This window comes from Mytilus trossulus, chromosome 8, assembly GCF_036588685.1.
Source record: "Mytilus trossulus isolate FHL-02 chromosome 8, PNRI_Mtr1.1.1.hap1, whole genome shotgun sequence".
Taxonomy (NCBI): domain Eukaryota; kingdom Metazoa; phylum Mollusca; class Bivalvia; order Mytilida; family Mytilidae; genus Mytilus; species Mytilus trossulus.
In genome coordinates this window covers 67,179,922-67,200,186 of record NC_086380.1, presented here as the reverse complement: position 1 = coordinate 67,200,186, position 20,265 = coordinate 67,179,922, and the positions used below count along the sequence as shown (strand labels likewise).

Sequence of the window (20,265 nt, the reverse complement as noted above, 5' to 3'; positions counted from 1 at the left end):
TGACGTACAAGAATTGAAAAAAATAATGTTTTATCGGACAGTGTAACTGGATCTTTATAGTGTACCCACCTAACTTCAAGTTTTAGATTACAGAGCGGTTCAATGACCCGGATACTTATGACTTATTTATATCTTGTTAAATGTGTCCTTATGAAAACAACAAGCCGATAAGGTAGTAGTAAATGAAAAAAAAACGAACTGTTCAAAATGTATTATAAGAAAAATGAAAGATATTGGAAATTGGTATAACCATCATTGGTAATATTTGCAATATTGACGCTTTCATCTCAGTGGACACAATATAAATCCCAAAACTACAATTCAAAGGTCTTGGACAAATATTAAATCATAAAATTAAAAGAGGTTGCAACAATAACATCCAATCTCAGGAAAAAAGTAGCAAACTAGGTCGTGGTCAATAAGGCGTTATAAAGACGGGTCATATGATTCAATATGTATATATCATGTACATAAATTATCAGTATGAATATTATTTTTGTTCATATCAGGACGTTTTGACATTGATGCTACGTCGTTTAATACAGAAAATAAAAGCATCATTCAGCAAGTAAAAACAAAATACTCATTGCATGCTTAAAAAAAATATTTATTTTTTTGGTTTGATGTTATTTGTTATTGTTTTGACTTTAAGATATGATTTTATCAATATAATAAAAGTTTTTGAGGTGACCTGACTACAAGTGCTGAAAAAATAATTGGCAGTTTGTTTCCGGCCTGTTTTTATTACTTTTGTTTTGTATCTGATTTGTACGACGTTTCAAGAAAGACGTTTAACATTTTGCATTTAGAAGATGAAGCAAATTAAATAGATAAGAAACTTAAATAGCCATATACCAGTTAATGTAAGTTACAGTTTAAACTTATTTTCCCCCACTTTACACATGGGCAGTAAAAGTTGAATGTCGTACACATATGATAATGTTTTAAATGAAAGTAAGTATTGTTTGAAAGAGATTTTAGCGATAAGCAATCATTTTATTTTCATTTGGAGATAAACGAACAGCGGTGCAGAGGGATGTAAAATAAAACGAATCCTATGTTTTTGTGCCATTCCATGTCTCCCCCCCCATTTCCCCTTAAAAATAAGGACAAACGTATATTTGCAGACAACAATATATGATTTTTTTGTAATATGAATTCAATATACTATATGAATTGAAATACGAAATGAATTAATTAAAAAAGGAGTTTCCTATTTCATAAGTGAATGAAATGTGAATGAATGTTATGAAAAAATGGATTATGTAATGTTATTAATCATGTTTAGCACACATTTCGAAATGTTATGCTTATTGCTTTTAAATTTCTATATAATAGTGGTGATCAGGATTACATACTTGTCACTATGATACATTTGAAGCTTACTGTCCAAAGTTGATGACATGAGTTCAATGATTGTCTTCATGATTTGCTTCCTTTTATTTAAAGAATCAATTGTCCATTGGTGAATTGATAAAGATTTTTTCTTTTGATCATATTTGATGTTTTTTTATATATATGTTCTGTCTTCTTCATTGAAATATAAATGTAAGAACTAGCATGTCTTGAAATTGAAATATAAACGTAAGAACTAGCATGTCTTTACTTTTAACGCTAGTATCCGAATATTGTTTTTATTTTTTATTATTAAATCAACCCTTTTTATATACGATGATCGAAAAATCAGATATCAGAACATTATTTTGTTATCTGCTCAACCACAATATATTTGTACTTCAAAAATTGGGGATCAGAATATGTTTAAGGAAAAAACACATCACCCCCTTTTTTTAATCAAAATGGTCAATAGCTCAGTATACTGATCTCAATATTAATATACTGGAATGTTTGAAAAAAAAATGTGTTCATGCTAACATAAATATTTAAATAAAAAAAAAAACGGAAATATGTTAGTGACATTGAAATTGATATGGAAGGGACCAATTATCTCACTCATCATGCATGCAAGTAATTATAATCATAAAAAAGTGTCCCTGTAACAACTAACTGTGTCCGTGTATCATATAAAAATGTCCCCTGAACACCCGCAAATGAACTGTTTGTCTATAGCTTTACTAGAGTCAAAGTTGTACAGCGCGATTTGCCTTCTTTTAATTAATGTGTTATGATTAATATAGATGCGATTAATTTAGTACAGTCGGATATAATACAAGGATGCGTCACAATTTCTCAATTGTCTTTAAACATGCTTAAACACATTTTGTGTATACCGTTGGTGGATAGTCATGTTAAAAAATGATCAATTGTCAAGTAAAAAACAAGATTACCAAAAAACTGTACTCTGAGAAAAATTCAGAAAGGAAGGTTCCATAATCAAATACCAAAATCTAATCTCAAAACACATCAAACAAATGGAAAACAACTGTCATATTTCCGACCTGGTAAAGGCATTTTCAAATGCAGAAAATGGTGGATTGAACTTGGTTTTATAGCGCTAAACCTCTAACTTGTATGACAATCGCGTCAAACTTCATTTTTATTTACAACAATGAGTGAACATTACAAATATAACATGTAAAGTTGTCAAAGCAGGGATACAGCAGTCGTCACTATGTCATAATCTCAACAAAACATATATTCAACAAGAAAGTGTCCAAAGCACACGGATGCCCCACTTATCATTTTCTATGTTCAATGGACCGTGAAATTGGGTAAAAAAATCTAATTTGGCATTAAAATAAGAACGATCATACCATAAGGAACATGTGTACTAAGTTACAAGTTGATTGGATTTCAACTTCATCAAAAACTACATTGACCAAAAGCTTTAACCTGAAACTGGCACTTCCATTTTCTATATTCCGTGGACCATAAAATTGGGGTCAAAAGTCTAATTTGGCTTTAAAATTAGAAAGATCATATACAAGGAACATGTCTACTTAATTTCAAGTTAATTTGACTGCAGCTTCATCAAAACCGACCTTGACCAAAAACTTTAACACGAAACGGGATAGACGAACGAACGAACGAACGAATGGATGGACGGACGAACAAACAAACAAGCGAACTGATGCACAGACAAGAAAATATTATGCCCCTCTACTATCGTATGTGGGACATTAAAAAGAAGCACATAAAGCAGCTATCAAAGGTCCAGTAAGACCCCATTTTGGCCCCAACATATAGCAGTTTAACAAAATTGTTAAAATTTACACTTTTAGTTATGTAAACATTTAGTTGCTTATTGTTAAGTAGAATGCTTCTGCTACATTGTTTTTGACAATACAATTCACATATACTAGCATCATTAAGTCATGCTTAATTACGGAAATCTGCACAATTTTAGCAATTTAGCTAAATTTTAGACGGTTACCGTCTAGAATGAAAGTGGCCACAGTTTTTTTCATTCCTAATATTGAAATGTAAATTGTATTTGATGATAATACGTAACATATATAAAAGGTTGAGGATGAACACGGATGTGGCCACTTTCATTTTGGACAAAAACCATCTAAAAAATTACATTTTTTGGCATATTTGATAGGTTTTTCATATATTAGCTTGAATCAGAGCGCTTTTGATGACTAAATCAGTTAAGATCTTTCACATCAACTCATTGATATAAAAAACAAGATATGGTATAATTGCCAATGAGACAACTGTCTGAAATAGACACTTAAGTGTTAAAAAAATGTCCAAAATCTTTTGTCAGATGGACCTGTCATTTGAGGCCAAAATCGGCCCTTATCGGATCTACTCCTTTAACAACCACATCAATTGCTACGAGTCGCGTGTTAGGCGTAAAAACGTTAAAATAACCAAAATCTATATAATTTATATAAAGTACCTTAAATTATGAATAACTAAACCTCTATAACCAAAAAGAAATTAAGATTGACGATAAACGGATTCAGAAAAAAAGACAAATGCTTATATAATATGCAGAGTTCAATTTTGTGTTGTGTGCAGAAAAAGCTTTGAAATATTGTATAAACTACTAAAAGAAAATTTGGGGCAGATACTCAATTTCATAAATAAAGGCAACAGAAGTATACCGCTGTTCAAAACTCATAAATCCATGGACAAAAAACAAAATCGGGGTAACAAACCAAAACCGAGGGAAACGCATCAAATATAAGAGGAGAACAACGACACAAAACCGAAACGCAACACACACAGAAACGGACCAATCATCAGACAAAATCCCAAGAGAATAACAAATATTACATCAAAACCAAATACATGAATTTGGGATAGACAAGTACCGTGCCACGTCTTATCTTAATATCTCAAAAATAAGAGAAAACAAACGACACAACATTAAAATGCAACACACACAGAAACGAACAATGATATAACAATGGCCATCTTCCTGACTTGGTACAGAACATTTTTAAAGGGGAAAAATGGTGGGTTGAACCATCAAAAAGACGTGACCATCATTGATTTAGAACCTTACTTGCTACAGGCATATGAACATGTTTACCATTGTAGCAAAACTAAAATGTGACCTTTAAAAATTTCAAAACAGAAAAAGGTTATAAGATCCACATTTTGATCGATTCAATTGAATTACTTTTAAACAAATAGTTTTCGATTTTAAATTTAAGTCTCTATGTGTCTATTTAGAAGTATGCAATTTTTTTTAAAGAAAATGGATTTTAAACACAAAACATCATTATTGAATTTCGTAATTGGTATGTTGTGTTTAAAAGATAGCTATATTGATAAATATTTTTTATTCAGGTGAGTCAAAATTCCCCTGTACTAAATTTAGACACGGATATACAAACAAAAATGTAGTAGTACAGCAGTTAATAAAAAAAATAATTCAGGAGATACATAATTCGTTTTTTTAGGCAAAACACTCTTTTAGATGAAATCCTAAGAAATCATTTATAAAGATCCCTCCGATAAAACTATTTTACAAGACAAGTTCATACATTCTAGAAGGATTAATACAAATATGCAGTGAATATATAAGGGACGTAATTATATATAAACACGAGGTTTGAAAGCAACAAACGAAGGAAATAGAATAGTATACCTCGGTGGATAACAGTCTAAGTAGTAACTACCAGAGGTATGTAATGTATATGACTTAGATTTAAAACAAATGTTAAATTTATATTGAATACGCACATGGAAAATTTTGGATCTGTCAAAAAACAATAACACACCTGAAAAGGTAGAAGATGGCGACAGTATACCGAAAAATACAAATGTGTTTAAAAATGTTAAAATCGTTGTTAAAAATCTTGGTCAAAGTAAATAAGACTCATAAAAATCGCAACAAATCTTATATAAATACAAATTTATAATTTCCTGTCTTTGTATACACCAACTTTCCAAAACTGAAGATGCTCTGGATTATTTGAATTTGTGTGTAAACAAATGCAAATTAATGACCATGTATAATAATCCAAATGTAATATTTATGATACGGAACAGATAAACAAAAATCATTCGTATCTCATATTTTGATTAAGATCTCGGATTCTATGGACATTTTTAGTTCACAATCAAACATAAATTTTCTGTCTAAAAACTACTGTTATGTCATTTTTGTTCTCTGATTGTATAATCTTTGTACAATATCCGCACAATTTTGCCTGTTCAAATTACTGCTCAAAAGTTACTGCACACACTATGTCTGTAATACTCCAATCATGTTCTAAACTTGTATACCACTGTATCCTTTGTATGCATTTTAAACCCTATGTCATTGATGGTCAATGTCATCTTAAAGAAAAGTGTCTAAATAATGTAAAAAAGGAGGTTGAGATAAGTTAACATTAAGCTACTGGAGGTAAAAACTAAATTGGTTTGCTGTATTAGTAGGACTTTTTTTTTAGACCCGACGAGAAACAGACAGCCATAAAATTAGAACATATTTGTAGCAAAATAATACCTTCGCATATCTTCGTCTTTGCTTATATGTCAAAGTTTAATTTATATACCAGTACATGAATATTGATTTTTTAGCACAAGTCAGAAATATATTTATATAAACTAGACATGAACTAACAGTCACTTTGTTTAAATAGACACTAGATATATAGGAATGTTTTATATTTTAGATTGCACCATACATGTATCAACCAAAAGGTTATTAATTAGAGGATTTATTCCTGTCATTGAAAACAATGTGAACTTCAAACTTTAGAAAATATTCTCACTACAATCAAAAGATCACTTTTGATTACATGTTAGTTAGATTTCATGTTGCTTCGATTATTCTAAAGAAAATGTATGTTGGTTTCAGATAAAAACACCACAAAATTGCTACAATATGATATTGCAGCTTCTTGCACAATTTTGACTTAAACTTAAGTTTTATTTTTTTTTAAATAATCCAAGACTGTGATCTATGAAATTAAGATCATATTATCTTGTGAGTTGTCATGCCCGATTGAGTTGGTTATTTTATCATGTTCTGACTCAAACAACATTTAAATAACTTTCAAATTCAAAAATCTCACTTTAATGCAATATTCATCGAGTTCAGCTAGTTGACTTTAGGATAAAACTATAAAGCTGTTTTTGATTCATTTCGATGTACACTCTAAGCATCTTGCAGAAAATTGAGGATAAGTTCAAAATAGTATTTGATGTTTTGAGTACTCCATTATGTTAATGAATAATATCAATAGACACAAATATGGGATACATTGTGTGAAGATAATAACAAATAAGACCTGGAAAGAGTCTTATATGGTTATCATACATTTAATTCCTGTGCCAGAGGGAGATATGAAGATTTGTTCATTCAAATGCATGTGTTCCCGAAGGCTCTACCCGAAAGTAATATGATTTTTAAAGGGTTTGAAAAATCATCACATATCCTGAAGCCAAGGGAAATGAAAGTTTTAATCCACTGCAAATGCTTTATTTACTACCTAAACATATTATATTAGTTTGCATCCATTTTTTCTCATCCGCTTGTTTTCATAACTAAACACGACATACACATTGATAATACAGTCAGTCTTTTTGTTTTAATGTCTGAAATAAATTTGAACAGACTGACAATTTTCGTTCTCCCTTTTTAGAAAAAGAGCTAAAAACTTTATGTACCATTACCGCACGTAACGTTGCACGATTAAGTCTCAACATTTCAGAGGGGGAATAGGGTATTCGGAGTAGAATATGAAGGTTTGTTCAATGACACGTGGGATAGCCTATCAAGTTGAATACACAGTGGAATAATATTAGGTACATAGTGTGCTAGTGACCTAATATGGTATATATGGAAGTTAGTGACCATATATATACAGTATTACGTCAGTAGCACACTATGTAACAAATTTATCTGACCGACTATCTTAACGTTGAATTTAGACTTGTGGTCTATCAAAATCAGCAAGCCATACTGCTAGCATTTAGAAACTAATTCCATTGATCCTACAAGGACAATAGCCAACGATAACAACTTGTAAGGTTTAAATGTGTTTGATGAATTTATTTCAATTTTAATCATCAATTTCGTCGTCGGTTGAAACCTTTAAAATTTTGTTCTCAGTTTTTTTTTGTTTTTTTTAAGGGACGTAACACCACTACTAACCGTGTTTGAAATAAGCCCGCCTCCCTACTTCTTATATGGAATATAAAGTGACGTAACTCCATTACTAACCGTGTATGAAATAAGCCCCGCCTCCCTACTAACACTATGAAACTTCTGTTGACTGCTAATTCAAATTATCTTCTGCCCATTATGACATAAATATGTAGTATCGATATTACCCAGACGGACACTGGTACACACCTCTTTCATCATATTATGATATAATATTTTATTTGAAATTTTTCATAGTACAATAGATGTGTATACGGTATTGTGTCTACACATCCTTGATATAGAACAATGTCAAAGTGTAAATAAAGAAAGAAATATGTATTTAAAAAAAAAAAAGAATATTTTGTTTAATTTCAATTGTTAGTAAAATGATTACATATAATATAAATATGATGTTATGATAATGGAAAAGTATGCAAGTCAAATAGTTCAAACCTTTTTTTGAAACCTCTTACAAACTTAAGCCGAAAGAAAACGTATTTCCTCGTTAGTGTATTGCCTTAACCGTATTTATCACATCTATTTAAGGGTTTTCAAGAAAGTCCACCTGGTTTTAAATATGACGTTCCTACGTTTGATTAATTTGTTTTCAAGGGAATAATGTTTAATGGAATGAGGTTTTAAATTGAACAAAGAACAACAACGGCTTCAAATGTACATCACACTTCATATTATCATATACTCATAGTAATACATTTACTTATATGCATAACAAAAAATCACTCATTTGTTGTAAGCGATTTAAACAACATCAATACATATGTTGTCATTGAGATATTTAAATATAGCACAAATATGGAGGCCATTTAACCTTATTGTTTTGAAATAAATTTGATAAGGTATCAGGTAAAATCTACGGATAAACAGTGATGACATCGTTTGGAAAAGAGATCAATGTAGCAAATAAGATATGGCTATATCTGTTTTAATAAGAACTAGTATTTATTACCCCTTTGAATTTCTCTCATTTTAATTTGTATATCTAAAATGTCGTCAATTCGGGAAATGTCTTTAGTTAGATACCGATTGGGAAAGAAATCAAAATCAACTGTTTAACTAATAAAGTGAAAGACTTACATGGAACAGTGATGAACATAGATATATATCCTATATTTAAAATACACAATATTGATCGTTTGTGGGAGGATATGACATTTGACACAGGAAGTAAAAACCAATTGGGGCTCAAAAGGGACAGAATTGTAATGTTTCAATTTAAATAAAAACAAAACACGATTTGATTTAATGCAGATGTGTATTCATCTGATGAGTTTAGCCCTTTTCTCCTCATTTGATACTAGCACAGGCAATTAAGTTATCTCATGTTGGATATTGACCTCACATCTATAATTTGATAATTGGTTTAATAACACTCTGGTATGAACCAACTTCTTGTCAAAGAAATAAACATGACGAGAAACCATGATTCTAAAATAATTTTCAATTTTAAAAATAGTACAATATACATGTACTTTTGGGACATGACTCTTTACAAGTAATCGATATTATTTCTTATGTATTAAAAACCGTGTCTGTCACTATTGATGTTTATTATAAGTTTTAATATTAAATCGATCGAATTAAATATGTGGTACATTTTATTTATATACTGTTTACACAGTACTAAGAACGACCCACTTGATCAAATGATATCTTCTATATCACAGAACTTGAAAGTATATGAAAAGCTGTCCGACTGGCATACTTTCTGGGAAACCTCTGAATGAAGTCTTCAAAATGAACATGTTGATTTCATCAATTTAACAGATTTTTATTGAGCATCATCATTTTACACTATGAGTATAGTCCAGTGGCTAAAAGCACATTTCAGAAGAATTGTGCAAATCCTGCTACAAGCATGAAAATGGCATAGACCTTCTTCAACTATTATTCTCTTATTTCAGATAGGGAGACATTTGAAAAAATGTTTCACTTCCAATAAAATTCAAAATGGCGGATATCATACTTAAATCAGCCCAATATCAGAGGTAAGTGTGTGAAAAGGTGTTTATATCATGCTGCTATAATATTATTTGGTACAAACCTTTGTTATATACTACTTTTGGATATATTATATAGATTAGATGTCGTAGGAACCCTACATCCGGTAAAATCCAACATGGCGGACATTGTACTAAAATAAGCTTATTTTTAGGGAGGGTGATTGAAATGTGTTTTGACGTATTGTTACTATCATTTAATTGCGCAGGAACACTCCTTCGATGCTGCTAATGTATACAATGTATAAGACATATGTCTTTAAATAAAGGCAACAATAGTATACCGCTGTTCAAAACTCATAAATTCATGGACAAAAAACAAAATCGGGGTAACAAACTAAAACCGAGGGAAACACACTAAATATAAAAGGAGAACAACGACACAACACCGAAACGTAACACACACAGAAACAGACCAAGCATCCGACAAAATCCCATGAGAATAACAATTATAACATCAAAACAAAATACATGAATTTGGGATAGACAAGTACTGTGACAAGACTTATCGCAATGTGAATTTACACTAAAAAATAAGAGAAAACAAACGACGCAACGTTGAAATGTAACACACTCGGAAACGAACAATAATATAACAATGGCCATCTTTGTAAAACACTTACTTCCGATAATATTCAAAATGGCGGACATAAAAAATATCATTATATTATTTTGATATTCGACTTTTTTTCAAAATGTGAAGAAAGTGGGTTTTTTTTTGTGCTGGTTATTAAATTTTTAGCCTTAAGTCATCCTTTCACCAACTTATTCTATTCCTTAGTTAATGTTTAAATACAAAGTTAACACTTCCGGTAAATAAAACCAAAATGGCGTAAATTTCAAATAGGAGTCCTCAGTCCATATCTTCGATATAGATTTTTGGATAGATTGTGAAAGTAAAATAAAATTACTTATTAATAAGTACTAAAACATCTTAAAAATTACTGATTTATGGCCGCAAATACATGTTTATTTACAATCGGAGAGATGATTTTCCTCATTAACAAAGACCGTGAAATTGTGATAAGGTGAAGAGGCCTCACAAAGAGTTGTCCAAAAGGGTTCCGAGGGGTCATAGTTTCCTCTTCGCCATTCATAAGCGTCTGGACTTATAAGCATATAAACCAATTCAAAGCTTGTTACTCATCCACACTCGGCACGGTATATTGCACATTTTACATTCTGAAAAAAACTAGACAGAGTCGTTCAAATAGCCTTATAAGCTTGTGGACGAGTTAGCTTAGGAAAAAAATCCGAGCTTTTCACTCCTCCACACCGACCATGGCATATTGCACGTTTTACATGCTGAAAAACACTAGACCGAGTCGTGCAAATTACATCAAAAAATCTTTCCTCTTCCAAAAACATGTTTTCTTGCTTCGTAAACCCCATCTGATAAGATTGTTCGATCTAACTACAAAACCATATATCTTCTTATCAATGACATTTTCAAATCCATATCTGGTGATGTTGGCTGATCAATCATCATTCTAAATCATAAAGTCACATCTTCAAACGCTATCCATGTCAACAACGAAGTTTCTTTCAGGTAAACGTGCATTCGAAAGGTTATGGATAGATATTTATCTGAAGCGTTTCCCACTTCCAAATGCAAGCCAAATTTCGTGTGCAACTATTCCATGGAATAACGAAAAAGCCAGTATCGATTGTTCGAGTCATGACTCAGTTAAGTCCAGGTATTACTGCATCAGTCACATGTATCTTGGTTATAGTATAAGCCGTGTCATGTTAACATGGGGCGTAACTTGAAACACCACCATGTGGTGGATAACACAGAACATCCTGTGCATTTGTTGCTACAACTACCTTTTCCTCAAAATCTTTTGAGCAATCTTCCGTGAATAAAAACTAAAATTTTCTTTCTTAATGTCGTCATCTCTCAGAAAACTTTGCTAATTTTGAGAGATTTGTATTGACCCTGGATTCGTCCATGTATTCCCTTCCCCTTAATGTAGCTCTTGTTTCTTGTAGCAGCCTTCAAACTACCAGTATTGTCTATGTACGCATACGAGCCTACATTCACTGTTGATACAGTTCTCTGGATTCGTCTATGTATTATCCTTCCCCTAAATGTAGCTCTTGTTTCTTGTAGCAGCCTTCGACTACCGGTATTGTCTATGTACGCATCCGAGACTACATTCATTGCTGTTACAGTTCATGGATTCCTCTATGTATTACCTTTCTCCTAAATGTAGCTCTTGTTTCTTGAAGCAGCCTTCAAACTACCGGTATTGTCTATGTACGCATCCGAGACTACATCACCTTCTGCAACAGTTTCAATGTTTTCATAACGAGAATGAATGCTGATAGGGTATTATGCCCTTACCTTTAAAAAAACACCATGAAATTGGTACAAGAGTGGATGAAGTCTTGGATGCATATGGTAGTTGTAGCAACACATGCTCAGGATATTTTATGTTAACCACCACGTGATGTATTTCAAGTTAAGCACCATATTTACATTTAAAGGCTGGCACTAGAATCATGGTGCATGTGTCTGATACATTGAAACACGAACCTAAACGAGTCCTTAAAAAACTGCGTGGGAAACATTGATGGCATTAGAAGATGTGACTTTAACATAAAGAATGATAATTGATCCGCCTAACTCACCGGTGTTTACTGTAAGATTGCACAAACTTATCAGATGGGGTAAGCATGGTTCACAAAGAAAGCAATTACTATTTACGCAAAAGGGAAGATAAATTGATGCTATTCCCTCAACTTAGTTCAGTCTTTTCCAGTTTGCAAAACGCTAAATACACTCAGACACGTGTTTAGGGGACGAGCTTGAAATTGGCTCTTATGCTAATCAGTCCAGGCGCTAATGGACGGCGAAGGGACAAAGAGGATCACATTAAAAAAACTCTTTCTAAGGCCTCATCATTTTGTCAGACGCTTGCACATTGTGAATGTAATAAAGGTTGCCGCGGTGGTTGTTTATGTGGAAAATCAAGTCTCTCGTGCCCTGCGTCGTGTACATGTAGTGGTGACTGGGAATTAACATGTTTTTTGTTTGGTAAAATAGTAGTAATTTTTAAAATGTGTTAGTACTTAAGTGATTTTGTTTTGTTTTAATCAATCTTTCCAAAACCCCACATCGAAGATATGGATTGAGGACTCATCTTTGACATTTACACAATATTGTTTTTTTTACCGGAAGTGTTCACTTTGTAACTAAATATCAACTTCGAATATGATAAGTGTTTTAGAGGATAATTAAAGTAAAACATTTAATGACCGCCACCACTAAAGAAAACACACTTTCTTTACATTTTGAAAAGGAGTTGAATATCAAAACAAAAAAATTAAATTTCTATATCCGCCATTTTCAATATTACTGAAAGTAAGGGTTTTAAGACATATGACTTAAACATTGTATCCCATAGAAAAATCAACAAAAGGTTCCTGCACAATTTAACGATAGTAGCATTACGTCAAAACAGATTTTAATCACCCTCCCTAAAAATCAGCTTATATTAGTACAATGTCCTCCATGCTGGATTTTATCGGAAGTAGTTTTTTTTAAAGACATTTAATCTATATACTATATCCAAAAGTAGTACATAACAAAGGTGTGTACCAAATATCATTACAGCAGCATGATAAACACACCTTTTCACACACTAGCCTCTGATATTGGGCTGATTTAAGCATGATGTTTGCCATTTTGGATTTTACTGAACGTTAGACATTTTTTTCTCTCAAATACCTCTAAAATGAAAGAGTTATAGTTGAGGAAGGTCTATGTCAAATGTCATGCTTGTAGCAGGATGTGCACAATTCTTCTGAAATATGCTTTTAGCCACTCGACTATATTCATAGTGTAAAATGATGATTAATACATATATTGATAGCCATATTGTAGCCATATTGCGTCCGTAGAGCAGACAGCAGCCTTCGGGGTTGTTGTTTAAACATAGATATGGATGTTCTATCGACTCAGGTTTAAAAACGTCGATTTAATGTTATTTGGTACATAAATACATTTTTTGATTTTGCAAATTCAAGTGGCACAAAAGTGGATGTGTCAAATCTTAAATGGACATCTATAACAAAACACAAAATAAGAACAACAATCTATCAATCTTTTCAATATTTATTAATGACTGGTGGGATAATATTTTGAAAATCGTAAATGCAAAAGATATGGAATATGTTTTAAAGTTGAATGAATAGATTAAATCATTTGTATACTCGGTATTCGCTTAATACTAGAATCAGTCGATGCTTATAGCAAGAAAGAGATGTCTTCTAAAACACAATTTGCTTTCTTTTCACAGATGACGGAAAGGTTAAAACTAAACGTAAAGAAGCCGCGAGAAGATTTAGATCTTATCATCGTTCCTGGTGACAGAGAACAGTTGCAGCTGGGTATAAATAAAAGATAAAACCAAATGATTGTCTTTGAAATATTTTCTCCGAGAATACTTACAATCCCTTAATACATGTTTTTACCTGAAATGTACCATTTTCATAATGAAATCGGAACAAAATGTCAATTGAAATATAAGTACTACTATTTCCATTCGTAATCAAACCTTGATACGCAGGAAATTAAAAAAAAAAGAGATGTAAAAGATACCAAACGGACATTCAATCTCCTAAGTCGAAAATAAATTGACAACACATAGACAAAACAGAACACATCCCGAATAAACAAACAAACAAGAGCATTCACAACGGAACATGTAAAACTAAGGAACTCAGCAACACGAACACCACCAAAAGCACGGAGGGGGATGGTGAGTGCTTCTAAAAGACATAAACTACAACAACACCAAAGCTCTAGCAAAGGAGGAACTAACAATAAAAACTTTCATGATCAAAGATCCTATATTGAATGAATTTTGGATCTATTTCAAACAAATGTAACAAAATTTTGAAGGCAAACAATTTGATTTCAGAAAAAACATTTCCATTTCAGAAAACCATCAGTTTGGTATTCAGAAAATAACTGCAGAAGATGAAAAAAAACTAGAGAAATATCTTGAACCAAACAGTCCTGCCTGCTGTAAAGAAAAAGGTAAGAAAACACTTTGCAGTATGATTACTCTGTAATTTGATTCGTATTCCATCGTAAAAGTTATCAATTGATCTGAAATTCTGTTAACAAATTTTTTTAAATGCGTGTTGAAAGGAACATTTTCGATCATTCTCTAAAATCATTGTAAATTTCTTATTGGCAGAAGGTATAAATTCACCTATAACCAAGGATCATGTACGAGAATATTTAAAAGGTAACAAGTATTATCATATCACAAAACAGTTACAGTTGGTCAAACAATATACAGCATAGAGGAAAAGGAAACAGATGACAAAAAAAATAAAATTAACAAAAAAGTTGTATTGAATAGATCATGTTTGTAGGAGATTGCAAACTTATATCTGTTCCATTATTGCAACTGTAATCCAACTACCGACACAATGACATATTTAAACAATTTAATATCTTATATGCTTTAATGGCTGAATTTTAAACAAGCGTATGTGATCTTTCTTCTAAAAGAAAATTCTATATTATATCATAATTTTCATAACGTAATGCTGTTGATTCATTGCCTTCCTATACACCAATTCGTCGTATTTTACGCGTACACACACACACATGTACACAGTGGCCTCATCTACTTAACCTCTCGTTAGAACTTTTCCTTCTCCAAGTTCTCACATCGTATTGTTCAAAGGAACAATCATAAGGAGTGAACACTCTCCCTGCAGACTAGGGGAGGGTTTGGCGCCCGCTAACATGTAACCCCACAACATTCTACATGTTATTTATATTTCTTTCCCATGATAACGGTTTTCGTTCATTTTTGTGTATAAGAGTTAGACCGTTAATTTTTTTCGCGTTTTTTAATATTTGTTGCTTCAAGTTGTCTATACGATGTGGGCATTACTTATCCCTGAAGGTCGTATGATTACCTTTAGTTGTTAATTTCTATGTCTATTTGGTCTCTCATTGGGAGTTGTCTCATTAGCAATCATACCACATAGTCGGTTCTTTCATATAAGCAAGCGTACATTGGAAGGTAAATAGTGAGTAATGATTTTTGAAGAACAAAAAAAACCTATTTGGCCGTTGTTCGGGAATAGTTTATTAATCAATGTTAAATCATGAACAACAAAAAAACAAATAATATCAAAGCTATATCAATTGACTTATTTGTCACGAATTACACGTGCTCTGTCTTTCGTGTTTATAAATGTCACGATCGGCAACAGACTCACAAGTTAATAAGAATGCGATTAACAATTAATGAATAAAATATCAATTGTCGATAATGCGTTATAGATTCGTCATGAGCATTAAACAAATAGGTATAGATGACTTACTCAAGGAAAGACGCATGCATTGGTTAAATAATGTCGATAAAATTAAAACTACTAGAAACTCGTTTCATATGATTTAATTTTCTCAAATTTAGTCAATAATTTTTATATCTCCAGAAAAGAAGCACGACACCGATAGGTCAGTTTCAGGATGGATCGGAACATGTTTTTCCGTAGCAGAACCGTTCCAGGTTTTTCTGGGCCTGAACGCTGGACAGGATTCATTTACAGGTAACTGGTTTGAGGAAATAAAAAAAAACCACAATACCAATGTACATATAGTAAATTATGAAAGAAGGTTTTTTATAACAAATGCAGTCTTTTCAAGATACAGTATAATGTGATTTTTTAATAAAACAAATTGCATGCTTTAAATGTACATTACTGGTCACATAAATTATATAAAAATGTGACTTGTATTTGCATGCGTTTATTACAAAGAACAATGCACTATTAGGGATTTCTATATTATGCTAATGATAACATTATTGATTTTATAATGGAATAAGGGAGATAAGTCATATTAACTTTCACCATAGGTTTAAATATCTACCCTGGCTTAATTTCCTTGAACAAAATATGTAGGTTGTTTGTCAATAATACAGCAACTCATGATTATTTTTAACCAAAGTCACAGAGGCTGCATCCAACCATCTTATACAAGAGGCTGTTGTTTATAGAAGCTCACAAAATTGAACATACAATACAAATAAGTACTGAAGTAGTTTTACCATTTCATGAGTAACTGCATATATGCATGCCATATTCGGAAATGTTTTAAGATTGAAGAATAGATAATATTCAGATCAAGGGTAAAATATATGTTGTTAGATGATTCCAAACTTTGTAAGTATCTCTACTGCTTTTAAAACAATCCTTGTCAAAACTTTCTCATTAACATCAATATGATGAAATAAATGAACTCACATACACCTGCAATGAATTCTTAGTTACCCTGTATGTTCTGTTCCTTTGTTATAACATAACATAACATTATTATACTATGAACAAAGGGTCTTAATTTAGCAGCAATATAGAATCACACAACGATTAACTATCGATTATTTATAAAAACCCTTGAAAAGAATCTCATTTCATCCTTACTATTAAAGCTATATTATCAGTGATATCTTAACATGAAGATAAACCTGAAGAACATGATTTTAAAACATAAAAATACCTTGTTTACAAAAAAACATTGTTAAGTTTGGTCTGTTAGTTTTTCATTTTTTCTATCCTATAAAACCACGGGTGTTCAGTTTTAATAAAATTAAGGACCTTGAAACTATTTGTGTTATTTTGACATTGTTTTTAAGAAATAATATATCTGAGGTATTTTGGTTTCGATATCTTGACACTAACTTTGTACATGTTGGGTGATGTATATTTGGTCTTGTATTAAATTAAATGACAGTTTTTTTCTGTTGTTATATCACTCTGCAATGTTTGAGGGCATTTGCTGACGAAGAATTTTTAATTCCAGCATTTATCTAAATACTGAAATTGAGTGGTAAACGTTGGTATTCCCCAAAAAAGTAACTGTTATAGTTGATGTTTTTCCTTCGGTTTAAGTTTGTTATCCGTTATTGTTTTGTTTTTTTGTGAATCGAGTTATGACAATTGAACAGCGGTATACTACGTTGGCCTGTATTTTGGAAGAAACGGGCACATTCTTCTTTGTTTATCGTCAAAAACATGATAATATCATCTTCTTTTCTTAACCATTTTTCACATAAGGAAATGCCTATTCAGAGACAAACGGAAACAACTCTTTTATTTTTCTCATGTTTTTAAACACTGAAATCAGATTAAAGGGGAATGCATTTCTGTGGTACATAACATAAAGTCATTAAGGCATCCCTTTAGTTTAACTCCAAACTTTTGTGTAAAAAACATTCAATTTCTTATTTTTATGATTTCTTATTTTCCAGTTGCCAAACCTACAGATGCGCCTCTGAGTCTGAATAACGAGCAGGATACAACTAAAGGTAATCAGATTTTTTCGAGAGAAAAAAAAAAAACAGTTGTGAAATTGTTTGAAACACATAACGTATGAAAATAACAAACAAAGAGAAGACAATACGATTATTTTTTTGTTAACTTGACACAAGGCAAATCTAACGCATTTGTTAATAAAATGAGATTTATACGTTATCTTTAATAGTAAATTCGTGTGGTTTTTATTTTGAAATTCCGCTTTGAGTATTTTAAATTAATGCACAAAAATGACTTATCTTTGATTGACACAACACAATATTAGTTGTGTATTGAACGAGATGTATTGCTTGAATTTACATTAATATTCATTTGATGTGTTTAAAATTTCGATTTGCCATTAGATAAAAGACTTTCATTTTATTTTTTTTTGCCTTTTTTAACATTGAAATCAAATTGAAGAGGATTGGACTTGTTGTGAAGCATAACGAGACACCACTTTGCCAAAACTCCACACCATTGTCACTATATTTGAGGATAAATGTTCAATTTCTTATTTTGACGATTTTTTCATTTTTCATTTGCCAAAATACAGATGCACCTCTGGTCCTGAATCCGGATCAGGATAAAATTAAAGGTAATACGTTTTTTCAAGAAATTGTTTATAAACATGAATGAGGAAAATGACAAACACAGAGTTAACATTGTTTTGAATTATATGTTTAAGTTAACTTGAAACAAGGCAAATCAAATGCATTTTTATATGAAATAAGATTTATGGGTTATCTTTTAAAGTGAATTCGTTTGTTTTATCATTTTGACATTGCGATGTGAGTATGTTAAATTAATGCATGAAAATATGAAAATAAACACTAACCTTAGATACATGACTGCAATCTCATTTATGCGCCAGTATCGCGTTTTGATTATTCTACAAAAGACTAATAAATAATGCTCAAATGAAAAAAATGTTAAAAAGGTAAGATCAAGAATGCCATTTTTTTTCTGAATAGGGGAGATGATTTAATTTACTTTTATATATCCTGTGTATGTGTCAATAACACAACAACTCAAGCACATTAATTACTGAAGTAATGGGAGTAGAGCATAATACAGTCTTAAACAATATACAGGTGTATGAACAACAAGTCACAATATTTTTCATTAGCCAAAGATAAATGGTATTGATATCTTATGATATGGAAATCAGATGGAAGGGAATTAAAAATCTTGTGGTAAATAACGGTAAATCATTGAACCATTCCTTTACGAAAACTGAACACTAAAGAAATAACAGCTGTGTGTAAGAATACATTGGTAATTTTCTGAGTCATTATTTTTCAGGTGTTGAACATTTAGATGACCATCCTAGCCTATGTCCTAAGGAATCTGTAATAAAAGGTAAAAAGGATTTTGCAGCAAATGAACCCAAAAATTATTGACATTTACAATTAAACTAGATGCATGAAATCACTGGTGAAAAAAATGTATCCATAAGATGCCTTGTTTTTTCACCAATACAAATAAAAAGGTGCTTGCAGTAATTTCGACTTTTTTAAAATGATAATATGTATAGACTTTACCATGGACTAGGGGAGATAAGTCATATTCACTATCAGCATAGGAACCCAGGCATAATTGTTATAAGCAATCTATATGTAGGTTGTGTGTCAATAATACAGCTTCTCGTGATTATTAATAAGTTAATGTGAGCATGTATAAACACCTGCCGAATGTATCAGTCTGGTTGGTGCAACTGTCACAATTTAAGTTATGATTGACAATAAAAAAAGTCAGGAATAAGCTAACTGCACAAATGCATGCCATATTTTTAAAGGATGATTAAAGATTGAAGAAAAGAAATTATTTTAATCAAGATATTTTTTTTCAAATTTCAACACTTAGTAAGTATTTTTACTGGTACCTTTGATAACTATTTACCTCTTTCTAAAAAAAATCCTTGCAAAAAACTTTTTATTAACATCAATAGGGTGCAATCAATTTATAAACACATATACACTTTCTTTAAATGGTTAATCATTATCCTATGGTTTTTTTACCTTTGATAAAACATTAAAATTTCATAATATATACAACAGTTCCTACTTAAGCAGCAGTACGGAATAATACAACAGGACAGAGATAACACATTAATTCATTATAAAATTCCTTGGAGAGAAATTAAGCATTTGATCTTTCCTTGTTCAAGACAAACACTATCTTAATATGAAGCTAAAACCTGCGAACTTGATTTTTTTGATCACGAAGAAACAATGATCGCGAAACAATTGTTTATTTTGCCTGTAATTTTTTTCTTCATATTTCTATCCCATATTACACATTAAGTTACAATGTATGTATTCAATTAAGGACTATAACACTTTATCCGTGTTATTAAGAGATTATTTTTAAGAAATTATATAAATTTTGAGAAAAAAA

General features: G+C 31.3%; 1 protein-coding gene across 1 annotated transcript; it reads left to right on the top strand.

Moving 5' to 3' along the window:
• The first annotated feature begins 4,969 nt into the window (after window positions 1–4,969).
• Window positions 4,970–19,268, top strand: LOC134727894 (uncharacterized). Its single transcript, XM_063592290.1, has 6 exons — window positions 4,970–5,044; window positions 13,842–13,932; window positions 14,486–14,584; window positions 16,009–16,122; window positions 17,823–17,879; window positions 19,171–19,268. Exons 2-6 carry the CDS (start codon window positions 13,842–13,844, stop codon window positions 19,266–19,268), a joined length of 459 nt encoding a protein of 152 aa, XP_063448360.1. The 5' UTR covers window positions 4,970–5,044.
• The last annotated feature ends 997 nt before the right edge of the window (window positions 19,269–20,265 follow it).

What these genes read in the sequence shown, in the direction of transcription:
- LOC134727894 (XM_063592290.1), top strand. Translation starts at nt 13,842, where the DNA reads ATGACGGAAAGGTTAAAACTAAACGTAAAGAAGCCGCGAGAAGATTTA. An exon ending in TGCCTGCTGTAAAGAAAAAG is followed by an intron (nt 14,585 to 16,008) that starts GTAAGAAAACAC and finishes TTATATCTCCAG; the next exon opens with AAAAGAAGCACGACACCGAT. An exon ending in TGGACAGGATTCATTTACAG is followed by an intron (nt 16,123 to 17,822) that starts GTAACTGGTTTG and finishes CTTATTTTCCAG; the next exon opens with TTGCCAAACCTACAGATGCG.